At 56.8% G+C, this 22,377-nt stretch overlaps 3 protein-coding genes across 3 annotated transcripts; 1 reads left to right on the top strand and 2 right to left on the bottom strand.

Moving 5' to 3' along the window:
• Window positions 1–1,861: 1,861 nt before the first annotated feature.
• Window positions 1,862–2,643, bottom strand: LKAAEAR1 (LKAAEAR motif containing 1). The gene is made up of 3 exons (XM_052650435.1): window positions 2,251–2,643; window positions 2,009–2,131; window positions 1,862–1,921 (listed from the first exon to the last, which is right to left on the bottom strand). The coding sequence occupies exons 1-3, from the start codon at window positions 2,641–2,643 to the stop codon at window positions 1,862–1,864; spliced, it is 576 nt and encodes a 191-aa protein (XP_052506395.1).
• Window positions 2,644–8,754: 6,111 nt separating this feature from the next.
• OPRL1 (opioid related nociceptin receptor 1) lies at window positions 8,755–14,911 on the top strand. The gene is made up of 3 exons (XM_052650845.1): window positions 8,755–8,972; window positions 13,934–14,289; window positions 14,388–14,911. The coding sequence occupies exons 1-3, from the start codon at window positions 8,755–8,757 to the stop codon at window positions 14,909–14,911; spliced, it is 1,098 nt and encodes a 365-aa protein (XP_052506805.1).
• Window positions 14,912–19,952: 5,041 nt separating this feature from the next.
• Window positions 19,953–20,963, bottom strand: NPBWR2 (neuropeptides B and W receptor 2). Its single transcript, XM_052651278.1, has one exon. It carries the CDS (start codon window positions 20,961–20,963, stop codon window positions 19,953–19,955), a length of 1,011 nt encoding a protein of 336 aa, XP_052507238.1.
• Window positions 20,964–22,377: the final 1,414 nt, after the last annotated feature.

Here is a 22,377-nt window from a genome sequence, read left to right as displayed (position 1 = left end):
CCTGCAGCAATGTCCTCGGCTACTTTCCCAGTTATTCTCTCCGGACCAAGGCTGCCTTCATGGTGGGGTGATCAAATTTACCCCCATCCCAGCCCCCACCTGGTGCAGAGCTCAAGGTGAAGGGTGGAGCCTTCACCTGGACGGCTCCTCAGGGCTGTGTGCACCTCTCTCGTCCTCTGCCCTTCAGTGCCTGCCTGTTTAGAGTGACCCCTCTCTTACAGAGCACTCACCTGGGGCCGTGATGCCATGTGAGGTCATTAAGGCTTCCTTTTTAAAGATACAGAAATGGAGGCTCAGAGGAGTGATGAAGTAAAATGTGCTTTTACTAAAGAGATGAAATCATTCCAGTGCTTGGCACTTCCCCCAGAGATGGAATGCTGGGGTTCAGATGCAGGGAGCTTAACCAGGGGAGCCAGGGCCAGCTGGCATCTTGCACGTGTCAGCAGGTAAGTGGCTGTTGCTCTGGGACAGAGACGTTGCTCTGTCCCATGTCCAAGTCACCCTCTCTCCCTTGTTCCTTATTCTCTCTGCCTACCCTCCTGTAGAGAGGTCCCTCCTCTCTCCTGGAGCTTCCAGACTTCAGCTCCACACACAGTTCCGGCTTGGATCAAGGCCAAGGGTGCAACAGCTCAGAACTGGCCAAGTGTCCTGTGTGGGGTTAGGGCTTGCTGGGGACACAGAGGGTTCTGGTGCCCATCCTGAGCCCGGTCAGGGAGGGCACTGGCTGCCATCGAACAGGACTCCTTGCTGACCCCAGCTCTGGCCTCTGTTGGTAGAGGACGCACCCTTCTAAGACCAGTTCTCTGCTGCAGGTTGGTGACTCTGCTGGAGTCTCCTGGCAGGGGATGGCCTTGTGTGAGGTCCCCACCTCTGTGATAACCCGCTGGACTGCTGAGAGGGAGGAAAAAGGAGAGCTGGCTAAGAGAAATCCCAGGCTCTGCAAAGAGTCTGTGTTGGGGAGAAAAGTAAATTCTTGAAGGGGAAATCTGTCCAGAAACTAAGGATGTTCTTTGGAATCCAGAGGTTTTGCGGGATATGGGTTTGTCAGAGTGGGACGGGGTGGTGTCCTTCCTGTTCTCTGTATGTGTGTGTGTTCCAGTAAGGGGGAATCAAAGGGGCAAAGAGGGACTCTCAGGATGGAAAGGAAAACCGAGGGTGACTTTCTGTCTGGGTGACTCAATGGACGTGAATTTGAGCAAACTCATGGAGATGGTGGAGGACAGAGGAGCCTGGCGTGCTTCAGTCCACAGGGTTGCAAAGAGTCTGACATGACTGAGTGACTCTACAAAAAGAAGCAGAGGTCTGCCTTAAGAGATCTCCCCTTCCCCAGTCTCCCTGTCTTCTGAAGACCCTCCTAGACAGAACTGACTGTCCGAAGGCCAGCGTTGGCTCTTGTCTAAAGGTCAGCGTTGGTTCTTGCAGTCACTCTCCTGCCCAGAACGTCAGCTTCCTCTCTGACCCTCTGATGGAATGGCCTGTGGTCTAGGAGTCCTGCTTTCTCCCTGAGGTTGCCTTCACTTCTGGGGTTGCAACTCTTGCTCAGCCAGGCTCTTCTTCCTGGCACAGCCAGACTGGAGACCCCCAGGAATGCACAGAGCACCAGGTTGCCTGCTGGGAGCAGCATGGGATTTAGGGGGTTAATCTGATGTCCGCCAATTTGCATCTTTCCACTTTGTTGGAGGAGCCGCACCCTGTGTACCCTGATGTCCCGTGACATAGGATGTGGGAGACCCAGCATCCATCCTAACCCCTTCCCTCCGCCAGGGAACTTAGAGAGGGGAAACGTAGAGACCAGGGGGTGGTTGGGAAATGAGACTTTATGTAGGAGGGTGGGGGGCGGTTTTGCGCTGTGGGGTCTCTGTCAACGCGGGAAGATGCTGCCGTGGACTTTCTCCTCCAGGATGGTCTCCACGCGCCTCCTCTGCGGGGGAAGAAGGGCTTGGGCCTGGTGTGCGGGGAGGTGGGCGGGCGGGCCTTCCCTCCCGCCCCTTCCCGGGCTCGCGGGCACCTCTTGCCGGTCCAGGGGGTCTGGGATCCTCGTGGGCTTCAGCTGCGGCGGTAGGAACAGCTCCAGCCGGATGGCGGCGCGCGCGGACCTTTGGCGCTGAATGAGGAGCGAGATCTCCTCCGCCTGCGGGATCGGGGTCGGGGCCGGGCTGTTGCGGAGCCTTAGCGACGACGGGTGCCCCGCCTGGCCTGTAGCGCTCCCGTTCAGGCAGTACTCCCGCCCAGGCCCAGTCCCTGCCTCACCCGCATGCGGGCGTAGCGCAGCCGGAGCGCGCGGACACGGCCGCGGGCCTCGGCGGCCTTAAGGACGCCGAGGAGCCGGTCCTGGCGCTGCGCGGGTGGCTCGAGCGGCAGCGTCCACGCACGCGAGTCCGGCATGCGGTACCCAACCTCTGCTGACTCGCACGGGAAGAGGCAGGTGGCCGCGCCCACGTCCTCAAGCAGGTCGCCGAAGAGCAGGTGGCTGTGGCGCTGCGCGGGCCGCATGGCCGCCAGCCCCTCAAGTGTGAGGGCCCAGCCCGGCTTAGGGCGCTCCACCTGGCCGCGCCCCACGCCGGCCCCTGCTCCCTGCGCGCCCTTGTTCGCTCGCTCCCGCGGGCCCCTCCTCCCGGTCTCCTTCCCTGGCTCCGGCTGCATCCTCGAGCCTTGTGGAGGGAAGACAACATCCAGCCCTTGCCGCCTGCCCGTTTGGCCTGACCTGGGCCCACCTTGGGCGCCCAGCTCCGGCCCCTCTGGACCCTGCGGAACCCACTTTAGGGCCTGGACCTCTGATCTCTGCACCTTTACCCCAACTTCGCACACGTCCCAGTCAGCTCAGCCTTCCTACTCACTCCGGCAGTTTGATAGAACTTTCTGATCCACTCCCTTCGGGCTGTTTCTCTGTCCACTGAGAAAAGGCTGAGACCCCTGAGTTGACCTCAAGCACTGACCAGGGGTGGAGACTGCTTGAGACTGCTCTGGGTGAGGCTTGGTGGACACTCCCCATGTCGGGACCCTCTTTGTGTTTAGTCTCACCACCTGCATTGGCCTTAGGCCCATCTGACTGGAGATATAGGTTGTCGTCTGTATCTGAGCAGACGACTCATGCTTTTCTGGGAGATTGTGTGTGTGTGTGTGTGTGTGTGTGTGTGTGTGTGTTTGATTTTCTTATGTAGGTCAGTTTGTCTGTGGGAGGTCTCACTTGTGTGCGGTGGAGGCTCAGAGTCCAGTGGACAGCTGGCTTGCTGTGGGGGAGATGCCATCCTCCCAGTCTGTCCCCTCTGGGTCTAGGTGGGGTAAAGGAGAGTGGAGCCCAGGGAAGAGATAGGGGGTGGGGAGGGAGGGCCCACGAGGTGGGAAAGGGAAACACCCAGAAAGTCCCTGCAGGGCTCCTTTCCTCACCCAGCCCATCCCACAGATCCCAGGCCAGCTCCCGGCCCACACTGGGACAGAGGGTGACGGCCGCTCCCTCCCTCACCCCATCCTTAGCAGCGGGCAGTGGAGTGTCCCCTAGCCCTTGCATCCTGTCCCCACACCGCATACTTCCCACCTTCTCCGATCTGAACCTCCAACTCAGCCCGGACTCTCAGGAACTTGTTGACGCGGTTGCTCGGTAACCAGGAGATCCGCCCCTCCCCCGTGCCAGCGGGGGCGGGGCGACCCCTCAGAAGGCACGCAGTTACAGCTTTGGTCCAAGAGCGAAGATGCCCTGGACACCTGGGCCGAGGGACATCCCAGCTGTAAGGAACCTGGGGGAGATGACCACAGCTTTTCCAGAGTGCGGGTTCTTTGTTTTCCGAGGAGCCCCAGAGGCGCTCTTCCACGGGCTGTGGGCTCAGCTTCCTGGCTAGAGAGCTGTCTGCTGGGCAGTTTGGGGGATAAGAGGCACAGCTCTGAGGAGGCCTTCCAAGTTGAGCCCCTTTCCCCTCTGCATGGCCCTAGAGGCCTCCCACAGCAGAACACGGGGTTCTCCCCTCTCCCCAGGCAAGTTTGGGGTCTAGGGGTCTAAGATGAAGACTCAGGCTTTGATGAACCCTGAATCTCTGGGTCCTGGCTCCTAGATTCCTGTTATCTATGCATTTATGAGTTTCATAATACTTTATAACTGATTCACTTAATTTGATTCTTTAATTTGTTCATGTACTCATCAGTTTATTCCAGATTCATTAATCCATGGACTCATTCCAGTTTATGTTAGGCCAGAATTAGTGCATTAGGTCCATAATTTGTTCATGTATTGGTGGTTCCCACAGTGCTGACATGGCTCTCCCTTTCATTCCTGGTTGTCTACTTGGGCCCGTGGATGGTGCTCTTTTGAGAGCTCATGACCTGAGTCCCTGAGGAGAGGGACTGTCTTGGCTTTGGGGGGTTGGTCTCAGTTGGGGTTCTGGCCTTTTGGAAGGAGGCTGTTGATCATTCCCATTGTTTTTTTGAAAGTTTGCTCTGGCTTCCGGTGAGAGGGTAAACTCTGATTCGGTAGCCCCATATCTCCAGAGCTGCCATGCCATCCACCCCCTTCCTGAAGCTGCATGGAACAGTCCATCCTTCCCACCCCCAAGTTATGAGAAGCTGTCCCTGGGACCTTCCCCTTCCTGCTGCTGGGCTGGTTCCTTTAGGATAGGGCTTCCCTGGTGGCTCAGATGGTAAAGAATCTGCTTGCAATGCAGGAAACCTGGGTTCGATCCCTGGGTTGGGAAGATCCCCTGAAGAAGAAAATGGCAGCCCACTCCAGTATTCTTGCCTGGAGAATTCCATGGACAGAGGAGCCTGGTGGGCTACAGTCCGTGGGGTCACAAAGAGTCAGACAGGACTAAGCGACTAACACAAACACACTAGGCCCTGGGATTTGGCTTTACCTGGGGGCTGCTGCTGCTGCCTTTTTTAAAAAAATTTGTGTTAGGGTGTACTTGACTTAGTGTTGTGTTAGTTTCAGGTTTACAGCAAAGTGAATCAGTTATACATATACATATACCCTAAAGTAGTGTGTACATGTCACTCCCAATGACAATTTATCCCTTCTTCCCCCCTTATTCCCTGGTAACCACAAGTTGGTTTTCTACATCCGTGACTCTATACCTGGTGGCTTTTGAAGACAAATGTCTCTGGACTCCAGAAGAAGCAGTGAGGGCTTAGACAGGCTGACCTAGCAGGCTGCCTCCTTCAGGCAGACCTCCTGGATATATGAAACCCAGGCTGGGACCACCTCTAGCCCTTACTTGGTGCTCCCCCAGGAGGGAGTTCTCTGAGCCAGAAGTCTGGGCCCTCTTCTCAGCTTCCCTGGGTCCAGGCCAGGGTGCTGCAGGGGGAAGAGGCTTGTAGGAGTGGGAGTTATGGTGTGGATGTGGGGTGTGGAGAATGGGCACAGTCTTCTGCAAGAAGGGATTCCCTCTGTTTTTGTAGGACTGAGAACCTTTGACACTCTCCTGATTCCTGAGGGGGCCCGATGCTGGCAGAGCTCGCATTCCTGAGTGGAGCTTCTTCCTGCTTCTCCACCATCTTCCCCACTCTCCTGGGATGGGAGGTGCTCTCACTGGCTGGGCCAGCCACTGTGAGATATCTTGCCACGTCTCCTGCTTGTTTCTGTGTACAGGTCTTGTGTTTGTCAAGGGCAGATGGAAATGCTGAGATCTAAGGGCATGCTGATCAATGCCAAGGCCTGAAAATGAAACTTCAAAACAATATTAATAAGTATTATTAAATGGCTGCAATATTGAACATGATATTGCAAACCTACAATTCTCTGTCACTGTATGTAAATATTAAGAAGTTAAGATCACAAGGAAAAAGTAATATTTGATGAAGAAGCCCAGAATCATGAAAATCCTTTTACCTTGTAACAGCACAATTAGTCTGGTGACTGAATTCCCTGGGGATGGCTGAATTCCCTGGAGGCTGCCAGCAACTGTGCTTTGATTCCTGTGCCCTGCTCAGGGGTGGTGAGACATGTGGGGACCAAGGGGCAGCAGCCACTGTGCCATCTGGCATTGATGGGCCTGGGTCCCTGGTGCAAGAGTGAGGTGTTTGTGGGTGTCAACGGCACTTTGGGACCTGTGTCTTGCCCCAAATGCCTGTGACCTCCAAGTGCAACCCTGGTCAGGCTGTCACTGCATTTGTGGACATCGGTGCTGTCATTTGTGGAAGTTGTGTGTCTTGGGCTGTCCCTGGTGCCCCTGTGTGTTTTGTTTTGCCTGCGTGTGGTGTGTGTGTTTGGGGTTGTCTTGCTTTGATGCAAATGCTCACATGTGTTCCCTGCTGCCCCACCTATGACACATACATTTTGTGTCTCATCCTGGCTATGCAGGGGTCCAGAAAGACAAGGCCATTTCCTGGGCCAGCCCTCTTTGTGAGAACACTCCAGAGTCCAGCGCTGGGGGGCTGCCATCTCCAGAGGATGTCATCAGCACCCCAGCCTGACCACCCACCACCCTGTCCTTGGACTGAGACTGCCCTGTGAGGGGCCGGATGTCAGCCTGCAACTACCCTCTGTGCTTTCTCCATCTGATTCGCCTTCCTGGGAGGTCTGTCCAGACTAGAACTCACATTCAGCCTCACAGCAACCTTCTAGCTCAACCCCTACCTCACGCTGAAGGCCATTAGGAAATGCATCTCCAGAAGCTGGTGGCCAAGTGGGCCCAGACAGTGGGGGGTGGGAGGGTATTGGCTGCTCAGACCTTGGGGAGTCCAGTTCAGTTGGGGAGGCTGCAGGAGGCTGAGCCCCCCTGGCTTCCTGCCCTGTCGGGCTCCCAAGGGCTTCAAGCTTCACCTGGAGAATGTGATGCATGTATGTGTCCCGGGGGTGTCTGAGGCCTTGATCTGCTTCTTCCATGTCTACCATGTGCCTCACATGCACCCTGGTGTGGGTTTGCATGGCTGTGGCCCATGTGTTTGTGGGTCAGAGATGTCTGTGCATCTCTGAGCACGTAGCTGTGTTTGTGCATTTCCCCAGGTGCCTGTATGGGCATCTTTGTGTGTGTTTGTGAGTCATTGTGTCCTGATTGCCTTTGTGGTTGTGCCCTGTGTCTCTGCACGTGTCCCTGAGTTGACTGAAGTGAAGATCCAGAGAGAAATCCCGGGACAGCTTGGGATGCTGAATCCTAGGGTATCTGTCTGCTCTGTCCTCTCCTGATTCGCCAGGTATCCTAGCAACGTTGCTGCCAGTTGCCTAGCAACCAGGTCCCCATCTTTGGAGATACATGCTCCAAGCAGGGTCTGGGTTGTGTGGGTAGAGCCTGGGTAGGAAGAATGACCCCATGATTGGGTAGGGCTGGCAATTCTGCTCAGGGGTCACCTGTATGACATGTGACCCCAGTGCTGGGAAGAAGGCATGTTCAGTGGTGTGGGTGCTGGGGGCCCAGGCTGTGAGGGAATGACGCCCAAATGTTTCTCTGGGACTCAGCTGTGGCAGAGTTACCCTTGGTGGGTCTCCAAGTGGCAGACAGACCTGGGTTTGAACCCTGTCTCTGCCACTTCGACATGTGGCTTCATACTGCTGAGAAGCTGAGGCTTACTTCTCTTGTGGGTACAAAGGTAATGCTGAAAGCAATGGTCAGGGGTAGTGGGGATGGACGAGCTTGTGCTCATGATGGGCTTGGCACACAGGAGGCCCAGGGGCACACTGTACAGTCACACATCCTGCTTGTTTATGAGGTTCTGATCTGCTAGGGGCTGGCTGGCAGGGGCCCTGCCATGTATCCACCCACCTGCTAGCCCACTCTGGCTCACCAGCCCTGGGAGCCTAGCTGAGGGGCACCGAACTCTAGCCAGGGCAGGTCAAAGTCCATGCAAGGCCCTGTCTCTATGTGAGACAAGACTCCATGTCTGTCTGTCTGTGTCTGTCCCCCTGAGTCTCTGTTCCATGTTTTTGTATGTTTCTGTGTGTCCTTGTGTGTCTGTCCCAAGTCCCTGTGTGTCTTTGTGTATGTGTGTGCATCCATGTGTCTGCGTTCCTGTGTGCAGCTGTATTCTTGTGTCCGTGTGTCCATGCCTGGTCTGTTCATCTCTGAGGGTGTACCCTGGCCCTCGCATCTGTCCTCCTCCAGCCTGGGGCCCCCTCCTCCAGCCTGCACGGCCCCTCCCGCTGTGGAGCTGCAGCCTCCTCCCCTCCCCCAGCTCCGCACCAGGCTGCTGCGTCTGGTCTGGCGTCTGAGAAGGAGCAGGAGCAGCTGCCACTGTGCGGCAGCCGCAGCCCCATCCGGACCCAGGGCTGAGTCAGGCAGGCGCTCCGAGCCCTGCTCTGCTGTTGGCCAAGGGAGTCAGGGTCTCTGGGGTCCCAACTTCCACAGAGGTTACCGAGGTAAGGCTGAGCCGCTGAGGGCTGGTGTGGAGGGGACCCAAGGTGGCTGTGGCTCCCAGGCAGGGTTGGGGAGGGGCGGGTGGAGCCCTGCACTGGTTGCCCTGTGTTCTGTGTTCCAGGTGTTTCTGGGTGTGTCTTTGTTGCTTTTGTGCCTGCATGTGCATGAGGGTGGGTTTGTGTGTGTGTGCGCTATGTGTCCGTGAGCCCCTGTGCGTGGACATTTGTCCCTGGTGTAACCGCCTCCACGCACACCATGAGAGAACCGCAGGCCAGCTGAGACTGTGTCCCTGAGTGTGCACATGTCGCCTGTGTTTGCATGTCTCCAGCTGCTACTGTGTGTGTGTGCACGCACATCTGTGTGTGCACATACGTGTATCTCCATGTCTGTGGCCTGGGGCTGGGTAGGTGTGGGGTGCTGTGCTCACGTGTCCCTGTGCTTTCCCAGGGACTGTGGGCTTTTTGTGCGGGGTGTCGGCATGGAGTCCCTCTTCCCTGCCCCGTTCTGGGAGGTCCTCTACCAGGAGCACCTGCAGGGCAACCTGTCTCTCCTGAGCGCCAACCACAGCCTGCTGCCCCCCCACCTGCTGCTCAATACCAGCCACGGCGCCTTCTTGCCCCTTGGGCTCAAGGTCACCATTGTGGGGCTCTACCTGGCTGTGTGCATCGGGGGGCTGTTGGGAAACTGCCTCGTCATGTACGTCATCCTCAGGTAAGCTGGGTGTCCCCCCTCTCCCAAGTTTCCTGCAGGTGAGTCCTAGGCAGCTGCAAGGGGCATGGAGAAGGGCCTGCTCTGGGTGGATTTGGCAGGGGGGCTCTGCCCCTCCCCCTTCAGTTCCTGGTCACCCTGTCACTGGGCAGGGTCAGTCCTTAGGCCCTGAGTGCTAAGTTCCTCAGGGTGGGGGCACCTGACTGGGGGAGGGGGTAGTCTGGGTGTGGGAAGAGGTGCCACTCTGCCCCAGATGGCATGTCACCCTGACTCCTGAGAGATGACTTCCAGGTCTCAGCCATGGGCCAGGCTCCTGGCCAGGTGGCTGCGCAAGTATCTCATGGGCCCCCCAGTGATCCCAGGAGACAGCTCTTGTCGGTGTAGTCCAGGGCCCATGCCAGGGAGGTGCACGAAGACCCTTCCTCCAGCTTCAGGGCTGAGTTTACTGCTGGTGTCTGGGCTGGTTCCAGCATTTGCTGGTGCTCAGAATGGGAATGCTCGTGGGGTCAAGAGTGACAGCCAAGCTACTAGGGGACACCATAGGCGGCAGTGTGGAAGGATGGCCGAGACAGCATGAGAGCACAGCATGGGGAACTGGAGTGGTAAGGGCATGGGGAGAGTGTGGGGACAGGGTGGGAACAATGTGTGGGGATGGCATTGGGACTGCATGGGGTCACACATGTGTATGTCTGTGCATATATGTACATGCATGTGTGAGCATGTGAGTGTTCATGAATACATGCATGAGTGTGTGCACATCTGGGTGTGTGCATACTCAGTGTGTACTGCACCTTGTACATGCATCTGTGTGAATGGCCACAGTACATGTGAGCACACACGTTTGTGTGAGCATGGACATGAATGAGCATGAATACATGCATGTGTGCACAGGTGAGTGTGCTGCACAGTGCATGGACACATGCCCTTGTGTCTGTGTCTATATGTATGCATGTGTTTGAGCATGCCCTTGAACGTTTGTATGTGCTGGTGTGTATCACTTGTGCACTCAGACACAGACCTGCAAGGAGCAGCTGCCCCTCCCTCATTGCTGAGACCATGGTACCAGACTCATGTGCCTCTTGTGGCTGGAGGGTTTGCTGTGGGTGAATGTGGCACCTGGGGGTGGGTTTGTCCCTTCTTTTTAAAATTGTATTTATTTAGTGGTACTGGGTCTTCATTGCTGCATGCACTTTTCTCTCTGGTTGCAGCAAGTGGGGGCTACTCTCTAGTTGTGGAGCATGAGCTTCTCGTTGCAGAGGCTTCTCTTGTTGCGGAGTATGAGCTCCAGGGCGCGCGGACTTCAGTAGTTGCAGTGCACAGCTCAGTCGTTGCAACTCCTGGGCTCTAGAGCACAGGCTCAACAGTTGTGGTGCAAGGCTTAGTTGCTCCGTGGCATGTGGAATCTTCCCTGATCAGAGATTGAACCTGTGTCTCCTGTATTGGCAGGTGGATTCTTTACCACTGAGCCACCAGGGAAGCCTGCCCCTGCTCTTTTTTAAAGGCAATTTTTTAGAACAGTTTAGGTTCACAGCAAAATTGAGCAGAAAGTACAGAGGTTTCCCATATAGTCCCTGCCGTCAGGTCCCCAGGCCTAATCTCCCCCATTATCAACATCCCTCCCAGAATAGGACGTTTTCACAACTGATGAACCTACATCAACACATCATAATCCCCCCAGATTCATAGTTTGCATTAGGTTTCCCTCTTGGTGTTATACTTGCTGTGGGTTTGGACAAACACATAATGACATGTATCTACAATTATGGGGCTTCTCAGGTGACTTAGTGGTAAAAGAACCTGCCTGCCAATGTAGGAGATGTAGGAGGTGTGGGTTTGATCCCTGGGTTGGGAAGATCCCCTGGAGAAGGAAATGGCAACCCACTCCAGTATTCTTGCCTGGAAAACCCTACAAACAGAGGAGCTTGGTGGGCTATAGTCCACAGGGTCACAAAGAGTTGAACACGACTGAGCTTGCACACTCATCTACAGTTATAGTATCATGCCAAATAGTATCATTGCCCTAAAAATCCTCCTCAGCTTTGCTACCTCCCAACCCCTGGCAAACACTGATCTTTTTACTCTCTCCATAGTTTTGCCTTTTCCAGAATGTTGGCAGCATGCAGTCTGTAGCCTCTTAAGATTGGCTTTTTTTCATTTAGCAACATGCATGTAAGTTTCTTCCATGCCTTTTCATGGCTTGATAGCTCATTTCATCTTATTGCTGAATAATATCCATTTTCTGGATAAGCCACAGCTTATTTATCCATCCACCTACTGGAGGACATCTTGGTTGCTTCCAAGTTTTGGCAACTAGGAATTATGCTGCTGTGAACATCCATAAGTAGGTTTTTATTTGGGTGTGTTTTCAACTCCTTTGTGTAAATACCAAAGTGTAGGTGATGCTGCACCTTATGGAAAGAGTCTGCTTTGTAAGAAATTACCAGTTGTCTTTCAAAGTGGCTGTACTGTTTCATGTCCTCACCAGCATTTAGTGGGTCAGAGCTCCAAATGCTGGTCATTCTAATAGGTATGTGGTGGTATCTCATTGTTGTTTTAATTCCTATTTTTTTGATGACATATGTGGTGGAGCATTTTTTCATGTGCTTATTTGCTGTCTGTATATATTCTTTGGTGAGGTTCTGTTAAGGTCTTTGGCCCATTTTTTAACCAGGTTGCCTCTTATTGTTGAGTATTAGCAGTCCTGTACCAGATGTGTTTTTGGCAAATCTTTTCTCCTGTCTGTGGCTTCTCTCCTAGTTCTTTTGACCCACTTTTCCTTTTGTCAGCTCTATGGCATTGAGAAGACCATTTAGATCCTCTGAGCCTGAATATCCTCATGTACAGAGTGGGCATCAAACTAGCAGTTTTGAAATCTTAAATGAGATAAAACTCAAATGAAGAACTTGGCACAGGCATGTGCCATCATCATTATCATTGTTATTTCTGTCATAATTAAAGCCTCTTTGGGATTATTCTTAATCCCTGTCTAAGATGCAGAACTAAACCCCAGATTCCTTCATGGTAGCCTAATTGACATGGAACATTGTTACCTCTGCTACCACCATTACCACCATCACCCCCACCATCACTGCCACCAGTAAGAGTAGCAGCAGCAGCACCACCACCATCACTACCACTACCACCACCATCACCATTACAACCGCCATCCCCACCACAACTGCCATCACCACCACCACCACCATCACCACCATCGCCCCCACCATCACTGCCACCAGTAAGAGTAGCAGCAGCAGCACCACCACCATCACTAACTACCACCACCATCACCACTAAAACCGCCATCCCCACCACAACTGCCATCACCACCACCACCACCATCGCCCCCCCACCGCCACCATCACCATTACAACCACCATCACCACTACAACCGCCATCACCATCATCACCACCATCACTGCCACCACCACCATCACCACCATCGCCCCCACCATCACTGCCACCATCACCATTACAACCACCATCACCACTACAACTGCCATCACCATCATCACCACCATCACTGCCACCACCACCATCACCACCATCGCCCCCACCATCACTGTCACCATCACCATTACAACCACCATCACCACCACAACCACCACCACCATCATCACCACCATCACTGCCACCACCACCATCACCACCATCACCCCCACCATCACCATTACAACCACATCACCACCACAACCACCATCACCATCATCACCACCATCACTGCCACCACCACCGTCACCACTACCACCTCAGTTACCACCACCACCACCACCACCATCACCCCCACCATCACTGCCACCAGTAAGAGTAGCAGCAGCAGCAGCACCATCACCACCACTACCACCACCATCACAACCGCCATCACCACCACAACTGCCATCACCACCACCACCACCACCACCATCACCACCACTGCCACCATCAGCACCATCACCACCATCACTGCCACCAGCACCATCACCACCATCGTCCCCACCATCACTGCCACCAGTAAGAGTAGCAGCAGGAGCACCACCACCATCACTACCACTACCACCACCATCACCACCACAACCGCCATCACCACCATCACTGCCACTACCACCATCATCACCACCATCACTGCCACCAGCACCATCACCACCATCGCCCCCACCATCACTGCCACCAGTAAGAGTAGCAGCAGGAGCACCACCACCATCACTACCACTACCACCACCATCACCACCATCACCATTACAACCACCATCACCGCCATCACTGCCACCAGTAAGAGTAGCAGCAACAGCAGCACCATCACCACCACTACCACCAGCGCCACCACCATCATCAGCATCATCACCACCATCTCCACCATCTCTACCACTGTAATTACCACCATCATCAACACTACTACCATCACTACTATCAGAACTGTTAATTCATTCAGCAGATATTAAGCACCCACAATTCCCCCAGCCCTGTGCCAAGTTCTTGGATACAATCAGACTCCATTAGCACCCATCCCCTTGTCATCATTTTCTGTCTCAGTTGCTAAGCAACAGTGAGGCCTGGTTTGGTGTGCTCTTACAGATTCTGGAGTCCCTGGAAACCTTTTGTGGTGGCAGGCCAGCATTTTGGTCCAAGAAGGGTCTTAGGGTAGCCTTAAAAGGGAGGAGGACAGATTCTTTGTTTTATGAGTTCTTCCTCTGCTCTCATGCAGGGTCAGGCGTATACTGGTCTGCCCACACACCCATCTTTTCCAAGGCAGACCAGTCTTTAGGTTGTGAACTGTTTTGTATATTGTAAGTACTTGAAACATTTGTTAAAATATTTGCCTCCAGGCTCCATATCATTGAGCTGGGCCCAGGAGACTACATTTTGACAGGGGTCAGAGTGGTTGTCCCCTGTGATGGCCAAGAAGAAGGGCCCCTTGCCCTTTGCTGCCAGGTCTCGCAGGCCAAATGAAGCCTTCTTTCCTGTCCTCTCTGCAGACACACCAAGATGAAGACAGCTACCAACATTTACATCTTTAATCTGGCCCTGGCAGACACTTTGGTGCTGCTGACCCTGCCCTTCCAGGGCACAGATGTCCTCCTGGGCTTCTGGCCATTTGGAAATGCCCTGTGCAAGACAGTCATTGCCATCGACTATTACAACATGTTTACCAGCACCTTCACGCTGACTGCCATGAGTGTGGACCGCTATGTGGCCATCTGCCACCCTATCCGCGCCCTCGACGTCCGGACATCCAGCAAGGCCCAGGCCGTCAACGTGGCCATCTGGGCCCTGGCCTCCGTTGTCGGTGTTCCTGTTGCCATCATGGGCTCGGCACAGGTTGAGGATGAAGGTCAGTGCAGTGGCCTTTCCCCCCCAGCTCCCTGCTGCCCTGGCTCTGGGTGGCTCCCTCCCTGCTCACTCGCCCTGACTCCGTTCTTCTTCCTGCAGAGATCGAGTGTCTGGTGGAGATCCCCACCCCACAGGATTACTGGGGCCCCGTGTTTGCCGTCTGCATCTTCCTCTTCTCCTTCATCATCCCCGTGCTCATCATCTCCATCTGCTACAGCCTGATGATCCGGCGGCTGCGTGGCGTCCGCCTGCTCTCAGGCTCCCGGGAGAAGGACCGGAACCTGCGGCGCATCACGCGACTGGTGCTGGTGGTGGTGGCCGTGTTCGTGGGCTGCTGGACGCCTGTCCAGGTCTTCGTGCTGGTCCAAGGGTTGGGTGTCCAGCCGGGCAGTGAGACCGCGGTGGCCATCCTGCGTTTCTGCACAGCTCTTGGCTACGTCAACAGTGGCCTCAACCCCATCCTTTATGCCTTCCTGGATGAAAACTTCAAAGCCTGCTTCCGGAAGTTCTGCTGTGCATCAACCCTGCGACGGGAGATGCAGGTGTCTGACCGCGTCCGCAGCATTGCCAAAGACGTGGCTCTCGCCCACAAGACCTCTGAGACAGTGCCGCGGCCAGCATGACTAGGCGTGGACCTGCCCATGGTGCCTGTCAGCCCGCAGAGCCCATCCACACCCAACACAGAGCTCACACAGGTCACCGCTCTCTAGGCTGACGCACTGTCACTGTGCATTACCAGCCTCCATGGGTTGCCCTGTGGCCTCGGAGGGTCTGCTGCCATCACGGGACAGGTCAGAGCAGTACGGCCGCCCTCAAGGCCCTGGTCCTACTAGTGCAGGGCAGGGGCAGATGCACGGACTCAGCTGGTGAGACTGCCTGGCCAGAGGTGCGCTGGCATTGTCAAGCCTCACGGACCCTTCTGGTCTCTCCCTCAACATTTTGCTGTGGATGGACACACACCTGGAGGTGTAACTGCAGCTGTACAGACCCATGTGCCCTCACGCCGTGTGCTGTCTGCTTGGAGCCTTGCAGTGTCTCCTCTGGGCAGCTGGACAGGCATGCGACTGCCTGGAGAGTCCAGCGGGTGTCCCCGGGCAGTAGGACTTGTTCTGAAACTTCCTTTGGAGGTTTCTCGGCAAGCCTGTTTCCTCCAGAACACATGAACCACTGCACTACAGACATGGCTGTTCAGGTGTGCGAGGTGCCCAGGAGGACCACTGCAGGCCTTTGTCATTTGTGGAGCAGCCCCTGTGCCTGGTCTCAGCTGCAGGGAGTGGGGAGGGCTCTGCGGTGACCTTTCTGGAGTGCCCGGGCTCCCCTCAGCCTCCCCCTCAGATCCCTCCTTTCAGACTCCATCCGAGGTCAGCGGCTGTGCAGCCAGCAGAACCCTCTGCCCTGTCTGTTCTGGTGGCCTTGGAAGGATGGTAGTGGGCCAGGTTGTGCTCTGCATCCCCAGTGACTGACCACTACTTCATTTTCAGGCCTCCAGGTGTCTGTGGAGGACCTTCCTACTGTTACAACTTGTCTTAAGCAGTGCCCAGTCAGAGGACAGCCTCGTATGCAGAGCTGGTAGGAGAGCTGGGGCAAGGCTGCAAGGACTATCTGGGTGTGGGAACCCTGCCCACCATGGCCACCTAGAGAAGCACCGTCCTGGTCTGTAGATGAAGCCCATAGGTCGGTGACTTGCCGAAGGCTCTCCATGCAGACTGGCTGCTGAAACAGCTGCCAGGTGAGCTGCAGAGCTGGCCAGGTGACCTGAGGCAGAGAGGGGGAGATGTTGACTCTGGACTGGCCTCTCGTGCTTTGGGGTTCTGGGCCCTGTGGGGTTGTTCCTGGGGAGGGTGGGTCTCTCTGTGCCGCCAGCAGCGAGAGGCTGGGAGGACCAGAGCCACTACAACTGTGGCATTTTCTCGCCAGCGCTGAAAGATGTGTCAGCCTGTGCCTGTGTAACATGTCTCCGTGTATCTGTGCATGCCAAGAGTGTGATTTACCCTGCATGTAAACTGCCCTGAGCTGTCTCCAGGGTCATGACAGAGGGTCAGAATAAACCCCTGCATGCTAGTCAGAGTGCTCTGCCCACAAGGTGTTTCTGATCCTGCGGGGGGTTTTGGGAGTAGCTTTTCTGGGGTTGGGGCATGGGATGCGAACCTGCTCCTCCCCTGCCCAGGCTCTCTATGTGACAGTCCTCCTGGGAGGCCTTCACTCTGGGAAGGGGTTGAATAGTTCATGAGGTGCTGGGACCTGTCTCCTTTGCTTCAGCACAGAGTTTCTCCCCAAACAAGCACTGACTCTGTGCCGTTGAAGCCAGTGGTTCCTGTGGATCCAGTTGGTGGGTGGTTCCCCACAGGGGGCCAGGTTCTCTTCATCTGCATTTAGTCTTAGCAGACCCCCACCTCACTCTTGCCCCTTCCCCTTTCCTCAGGTGGCTCCAAGGTAATTTGATGACAGACGGACAGCACTGCTTCTTTGGTGGCCCTGAGATTCAGAGATCCTCCTGGTCCTTGCAATGGCCCAGTACCACGCGGGCTGACCCTCGGGCAGAAAACCCTGTCAGAGTCAGGGCTGGATGGCAGTGCTTGGGCACAGGCAGAGGGGCCAATGTCCAGTTTTACATATGTTTTAATGACAAGCAAATTGCAGTTAACACAAAATTTTAGCAACAGAGTAAAGTTTAGGAGGGAGGAGCCACTCACTGGGCGTTAGAGAGGGGGCACTCAGGTCCCAGCGGAGGCGGCGGCTCTGGGTGGGCTCCTGGAAGCTGCGCTGATCCTGCCTACTAGGCTCACGCCACAGCGATCGTCTGCGCTCTTCCCAGTCCTGGGGGCACTGAGAGGCCGACCAGGAGCCCGAGGGGCCTCGGAAGGGGAGGGGGCCCTGGCTCGCTCGCTCTCCCCACCTGCACCCCGACCTCACCTCGGTTCCCCCGCCTTCCTCCAGCCCCACCCCCGCTCCCAGCCCAGCCTGTACCGCACCTCCGCCCGGTCCCTGCCCCGCCCCCACCAGCTGGGCACGGTCAGTCCCCCGGCTTCTGAGAGCCTCGGCTTCCTTGCCTGCGCAGAAGGGACCGCAATCCTCCTCACGGGGTTGTCGGAGAAGGCGGGACTGAGGAAGGGTCAGCTGATGGGCTGGACGGGGGAAGCTGCGGGCTCACCTGGCGCTCCGGACTTCGACCACCAGGGGCGCTGTGGCCCGCGGAGACTCCACCCACTGGCCCTGCCCGGCGGTGCTGGGCCAGGGTCCCGGCAGTGGGGCCGGGCTGGGGCGGGGGGGGGGGGTGTTGTCGGGGACTGGAGTAGAGGACCAGTTCTCTATGGGACCAGGAGCCCAGAGCGTGGGGACACGCCCTCGCCGCTCCCCAGCCCGTCTCTGGCGTCACGGTGGAGGGGGGCGGCGTTTTCCCCGGGGGTCCGTAACTCACTCTCCCCTCCCTCTATCTTGGTTGGCTCCCCCACCCTTGGTGTCTGGCGTGAAGACCCTCCCTCCCGTCGGCTGGGCGGGGCCTGTGGACCGCCTGGCCGGCCCGATCCTCCTCGGCTGTGGGAGTCGGGGGGCCTCCTCGGGGAACAAAGAGTGTGGGGTCCGCTGAGGAGGCTTGGTGGGCCCCTCCAGTGCTGAGGAGATGTTCTGCTGGGGACAGGGCGGGAGACCCTCGCGCGGCGCCCCTCCCCCGTGTTCCCGCCGGCTTCCGGCTGACACAGCCCGCCCCCGCCCTCCGCTTTCCCGCCGAGCGCATTTACACCTTGCGGCGCCGCTGGGGTCTCAGCTGGGGTGTGGGAGTCTCAGTTCTCCTCTCAAGGAGCTCACGGGGCGCAGGATGAGCGCAGACGAGGTAATTACGGCTGCTGCTTTGAGAGGTGTGACTGCAAGGCTGTGAGGAAGCCGATCTTCCTGGAGAACAGCTGGTTCTTCTTGGAGAGGCTGGGGGAGCTGGTGGAGGCTGGAGAAGGTCACAGCCCCTGAGTGTGTGTCTAGGGGGACTTGCGGACTCGCTTCTAAGGAGCAGAAAGTAGCGGAGTGGCTTCCCAGATAGGCCTTGATGGTGTGGCGGTTTCCCCCTGGCTGTCTCTCCGATGCTGCCCTGGAGACCCACCTGGTGCCATGTCCGGGAGATGCCCGAGCTGCCTGTGGACAGTCCACGTGGCCAGGAAGTGAGGCCTCTTGCCAGTGGCCTGTGAGGAAGCTGCTTCTCCAGCCGCAGTTCAGCCTTCTGGTGCCTGAGTCCTCAGCTGAAGTCCTGCCTGAAATCTCAGGAGAGACCTTGAGCTGGAACCAGCTGAGAGCTGCCCTGGGGTTCCTGACCCACATTCTTTGTGAGCGAATAGAGTTGCTCTGAGCTGCTAATTTTTTGGGGAAATTTGTCATCAAGCAGTAGCTTGCTAATACGATGTGGTCGGGAAGATGAGAGGATGGAGGTAGCCGCTGACCTATTTCAGGCTGGAGGGGGGTGGTTTGCCTGAGCTGTTCCACGTGCCTGGGTTGGGGGAAGTGGGTACGCACCCTGGTAGCCACCTCATGAGGTGTTGAAAGGTGGGTCCTGCTTGCCAGCTGGAGAGACCAGCCAGAGCCATGTCACAAGGACCAAAGCCAACCTGAGGCCCCACAAGAGCCCAGGTTACTGGGTTTCAGGCAGGCGATTCACAGAATGGTAAAGCTGGAGCCCCAGGCATGGGAGCACCTGGGGGCTTTGGGGCCGAGAGTGGGGGGCCTGGCCAAGGCCCACTAAGGCTGTCTTCAGAGACCTGCCCTTGTCCCCCTCCCCAGTGGCAGAAATGGTCTCTGAGCAGCCAGTCCATCAGTGTTCCACTCCATCCCCAGACTCAGCACAAGTCTGCCCCTCAGGCCACACATCAGGGAGGAAAGGGTCCAGGTGCCAGCCCTTCTAGGTTACAGATGCCTCCTATTATTGCTGGGGTCCAGAAGTCCTGGCAGAAGAGCCTTGGGTCCCATAGCAGGACAGGAGGGGGTCACAGTCAATGGTGGAGAAAGCACAAGGGGCATGGGGTGCTTGGGGGCACCCCCATGATCTGGGAGCCCTGACCCCTGTTCTGGGAGCCAGAAAGGGATGCAGCACAGGCCTCGTGGTGGAATGTCCCCTGGGTTTCGGGCTGTGAGAGCTTCGTGGCCTCCTTCGATGTGTGTCTTTGGCTTCTGCAGCAACCCCTGGCTTTAGAAAAGACCCTGATGCTAGGAAAAATTGAAGGCAGGAGGAGAAGGAGATGACAGAGGATGAGCTGGGTGGATGGCATCACTGACTCAATGGACATGAGTTTGAGCAAGCTCCGGGAGATGGTGAAGGACAGGGAAGCCTGGCATACTGCCATCCATGGGGTCTCAAAGAGTCGGACATGACTGAGCAATTGAACAACAACCTGGCTTTGTTGCCTGAGATGTCCCCCAGGATATCTGTTGTGCCAGGATCATCTCCTGGGGTAGGCAGGGTGAGGGGAGGGTTTGGTCAGACCCAAATCTCCACAGCTGACTGCCCAGGGCTGTCCAGGGGCAGAGTCACAGGTCTAGAAGGTCCATGGCCCCTCTCTGCAGGCTCAGTGGCCAGGCTTCATGGGTGTTTCTCTGTCTGGAGGAAATAGTGATGGAAGGTGAACGTTGGGATGGTCCTTGAAAGGCATAGAACCTTTCTACTGTCTGCAGGCCATGAGGGGGCGCTTATGCCCCCTGGCACCGACATGCGGTGCGGAGGCTCTTCCGGAAGTTGTGATCCAGGAAGGCATAGAGGAAGGGGTTGAGGCAGGAGCTGGTGTAGCTGAGGCTGGTGACCACGTAGGAGACGATAATGACCAGTGGTGTCTGGGGCAGGTCTGTGGTCAGGGCCACAACTGAGGCCAGGTGGAAAGGCGTCCAGCAGAGCAGGCCCACGGCCAGCACGGCCAGGACCAGGAGGCTAACCTTCCGCTTGGCCTTGCCCAGAGCCTTGGCTCCAGAGTGGAGCCGCAGGGCCCTTAGCCTCCGCAGCAGGTCTGCATAGAGCACGCAGAGGGTGCACATGGGCACCACGAAGCCCAGCACCAGCGTGTAGATGCGGCTTGCCTGGAACCAGGCCCTCTCGGGCCGCGGGAAACTCAGCCCACAGCTCGTGACCTGCAGCTCATTGTTGTACACGCCTGCGAAGGTGAGGAAGGGCAGCACTGCGACTGTGACACCCAGCCAGATGCACAGGCTGGCGACCTTTGCCCTGCGGACGGTGCGCCGGGGCATGCGGCGGGAGCGTGCTGTGGCCAGAACCACCAGGTAGCGGTCTATACTCATGGCGGCCAGGAAGTAGACACTGGAGAAGATGTTGCAGTGGTCAATGGCCAGCACCAGCTTGCAGAGCACCTCCCCAAAGGGCCAGCGCTGCAGCAGGTGCTCAGCAATATTGGTGGGCAGCACCAGTGTGAAGAGCCCGTCGGCAATGGCCAGGTTCAGGATGAACACGTGGGTCACCGTCTTCATCTTGGGCGCTCTCAGGATCACACAGATGACGGCTGCATTGCCCACCAGCCCCACGGCACAGATGACGGAGTATACCACTGGCAGCAGCACGTAGAGGGCAGGCAGCGGCTCGGGGAAGGTGACATTGTGTCTGGTGCCATTGTCCCATGAGAGGCTGGTGCCTGTGCTACCTGGGCAGGGGGAGCTTGTGCTCTCCAGGCCTTCCGGCCCGGTGGCCTCCATCATGGGGTGAGGCCGTAACGGTTTGTGCCCTGGAAGGTGGGAGATGCTTCCAAGCTGGGGTTCTGGGCAGGGGCCTCCTTGGGCTGGATCTTGAGAAAGAAAGAACCAGAACCTCTGGGACCTGACTGTCAGCTTAAAACAACATATGCCTCAAGTTTTCTGGCTGAGGCTGTGGCCCCTTTGCCAGGGTCATGGGCACATGGGGTCTCTCTCCACCCTGTCCAGTGGCCTCAGAGAGCTTGGGTGGGTGCTGGGGATGCCTTCTCCTGGGCAGCGCTTCTAACTGATCAAGCTCCCTCCCCAAGCCCCTTCCCTGTTGCAGAAAGCAGCGGCTGCCGACAACCCTTCTGGGAAGGGTGGTCTCTGATCTGCCTCCACCCCAGCCCCTGCTGACCACATCCCTCAGAAGGGAGGGCTTGGGTCTGCCCCCGACCCCAGCCCCTGTCCCAGCCACACCTCGAAGCACACACTACATAAAGTCAAGGCAGGCATTTGGAAAATGCACCTCCCGTATACCCCTGGCCCCCTTAGTGGGGAGTCCTGGAGCGGTGCCCTCCCAGTCACACTGTAGACCCTCCACATGTGGCCACCTTCACTTTTCCTCACTGACCTGTTCAGAGACACGTGGCTGGAAGTTGGTGTCCTTGGTGGGCACTGGTGGTGGCCAGCTCAGGCAGCGTCAAGGGTGGACGGGGGAGGTGTGGCTTCTACCGTTGGACCCCAGTCAGGATCCCAGACCATCCTCAATCACCTGGGGAGTTTTCAGGACCTGCTCACTGGCAGCCTCAGCAGGAACTGGCTTACCGCAAGGTCTCTATCCTGATGGCAGCGCTGCAGCATCAGTGAGGAAGGGAGGGAGGGAGGGAGGGAGGGAGGAGGGGAGAGGGGAGGCGGGAAGGAGTGGGGAGGAAGGCGGTCTGGCTGGCTGTTGTGGAGCCCAGGGTGGGGGAGCCGAGGCAGCGGTCTCATTCCCAGGATCACTGTGGGGCTCACCACTTGTCTGATTGGACTGCCCAGTGGGCGGCCCTGGGGTGTGTGTGTGTGCACAGGTGTGCACGTGTGTCAGGAGGTGTGGGTTGCAGGGGCCTCCTGGCATGGGTGGGCCTGCGGGCTCCTGTGAGCATCTGTGTCTCTGTCTGTGGGTCCCTGTGGGCCTTGGCACCCTTTCCTGTATGTGTGTGTATCTGGGTGGGTCTCATGTCTGACCTTGTGAGCGTGCATGTGTATGCATGACTGTGTGCGTGGGCTTTCTGTGCTGATCTCTGTACCTGTGTCTGAGAGAGTCTGTTTAGGTCCCTGGCTGGGTGTGGGGCTCAGGGGTTCTGTGGGCCTTCACATGGGTATAGAATCTGTGGCCCACACACAACCCGACCTCTTTTCTGTTGTTAAAAGAGGAACATGTGCATGAGAACAACCT

The sequence above is a fragment of the Budorcas taxicolor genome, chromosome 13, assembly GCF_023091745.1.
Source record: "Budorcas taxicolor isolate Tak-1 chromosome 13, Takin1.1, whole genome shotgun sequence".
Classification (NCBI taxonomy): Eukaryota; Metazoa; Chordata; class Mammalia; order Artiodactyla; family Bovidae; genus Budorcas; species Budorcas taxicolor.
The sequence above is the reverse complement of the archived record's forward strand: the minus strand, read 5'-3'. Positions and strand labels throughout refer to the sequence as shown.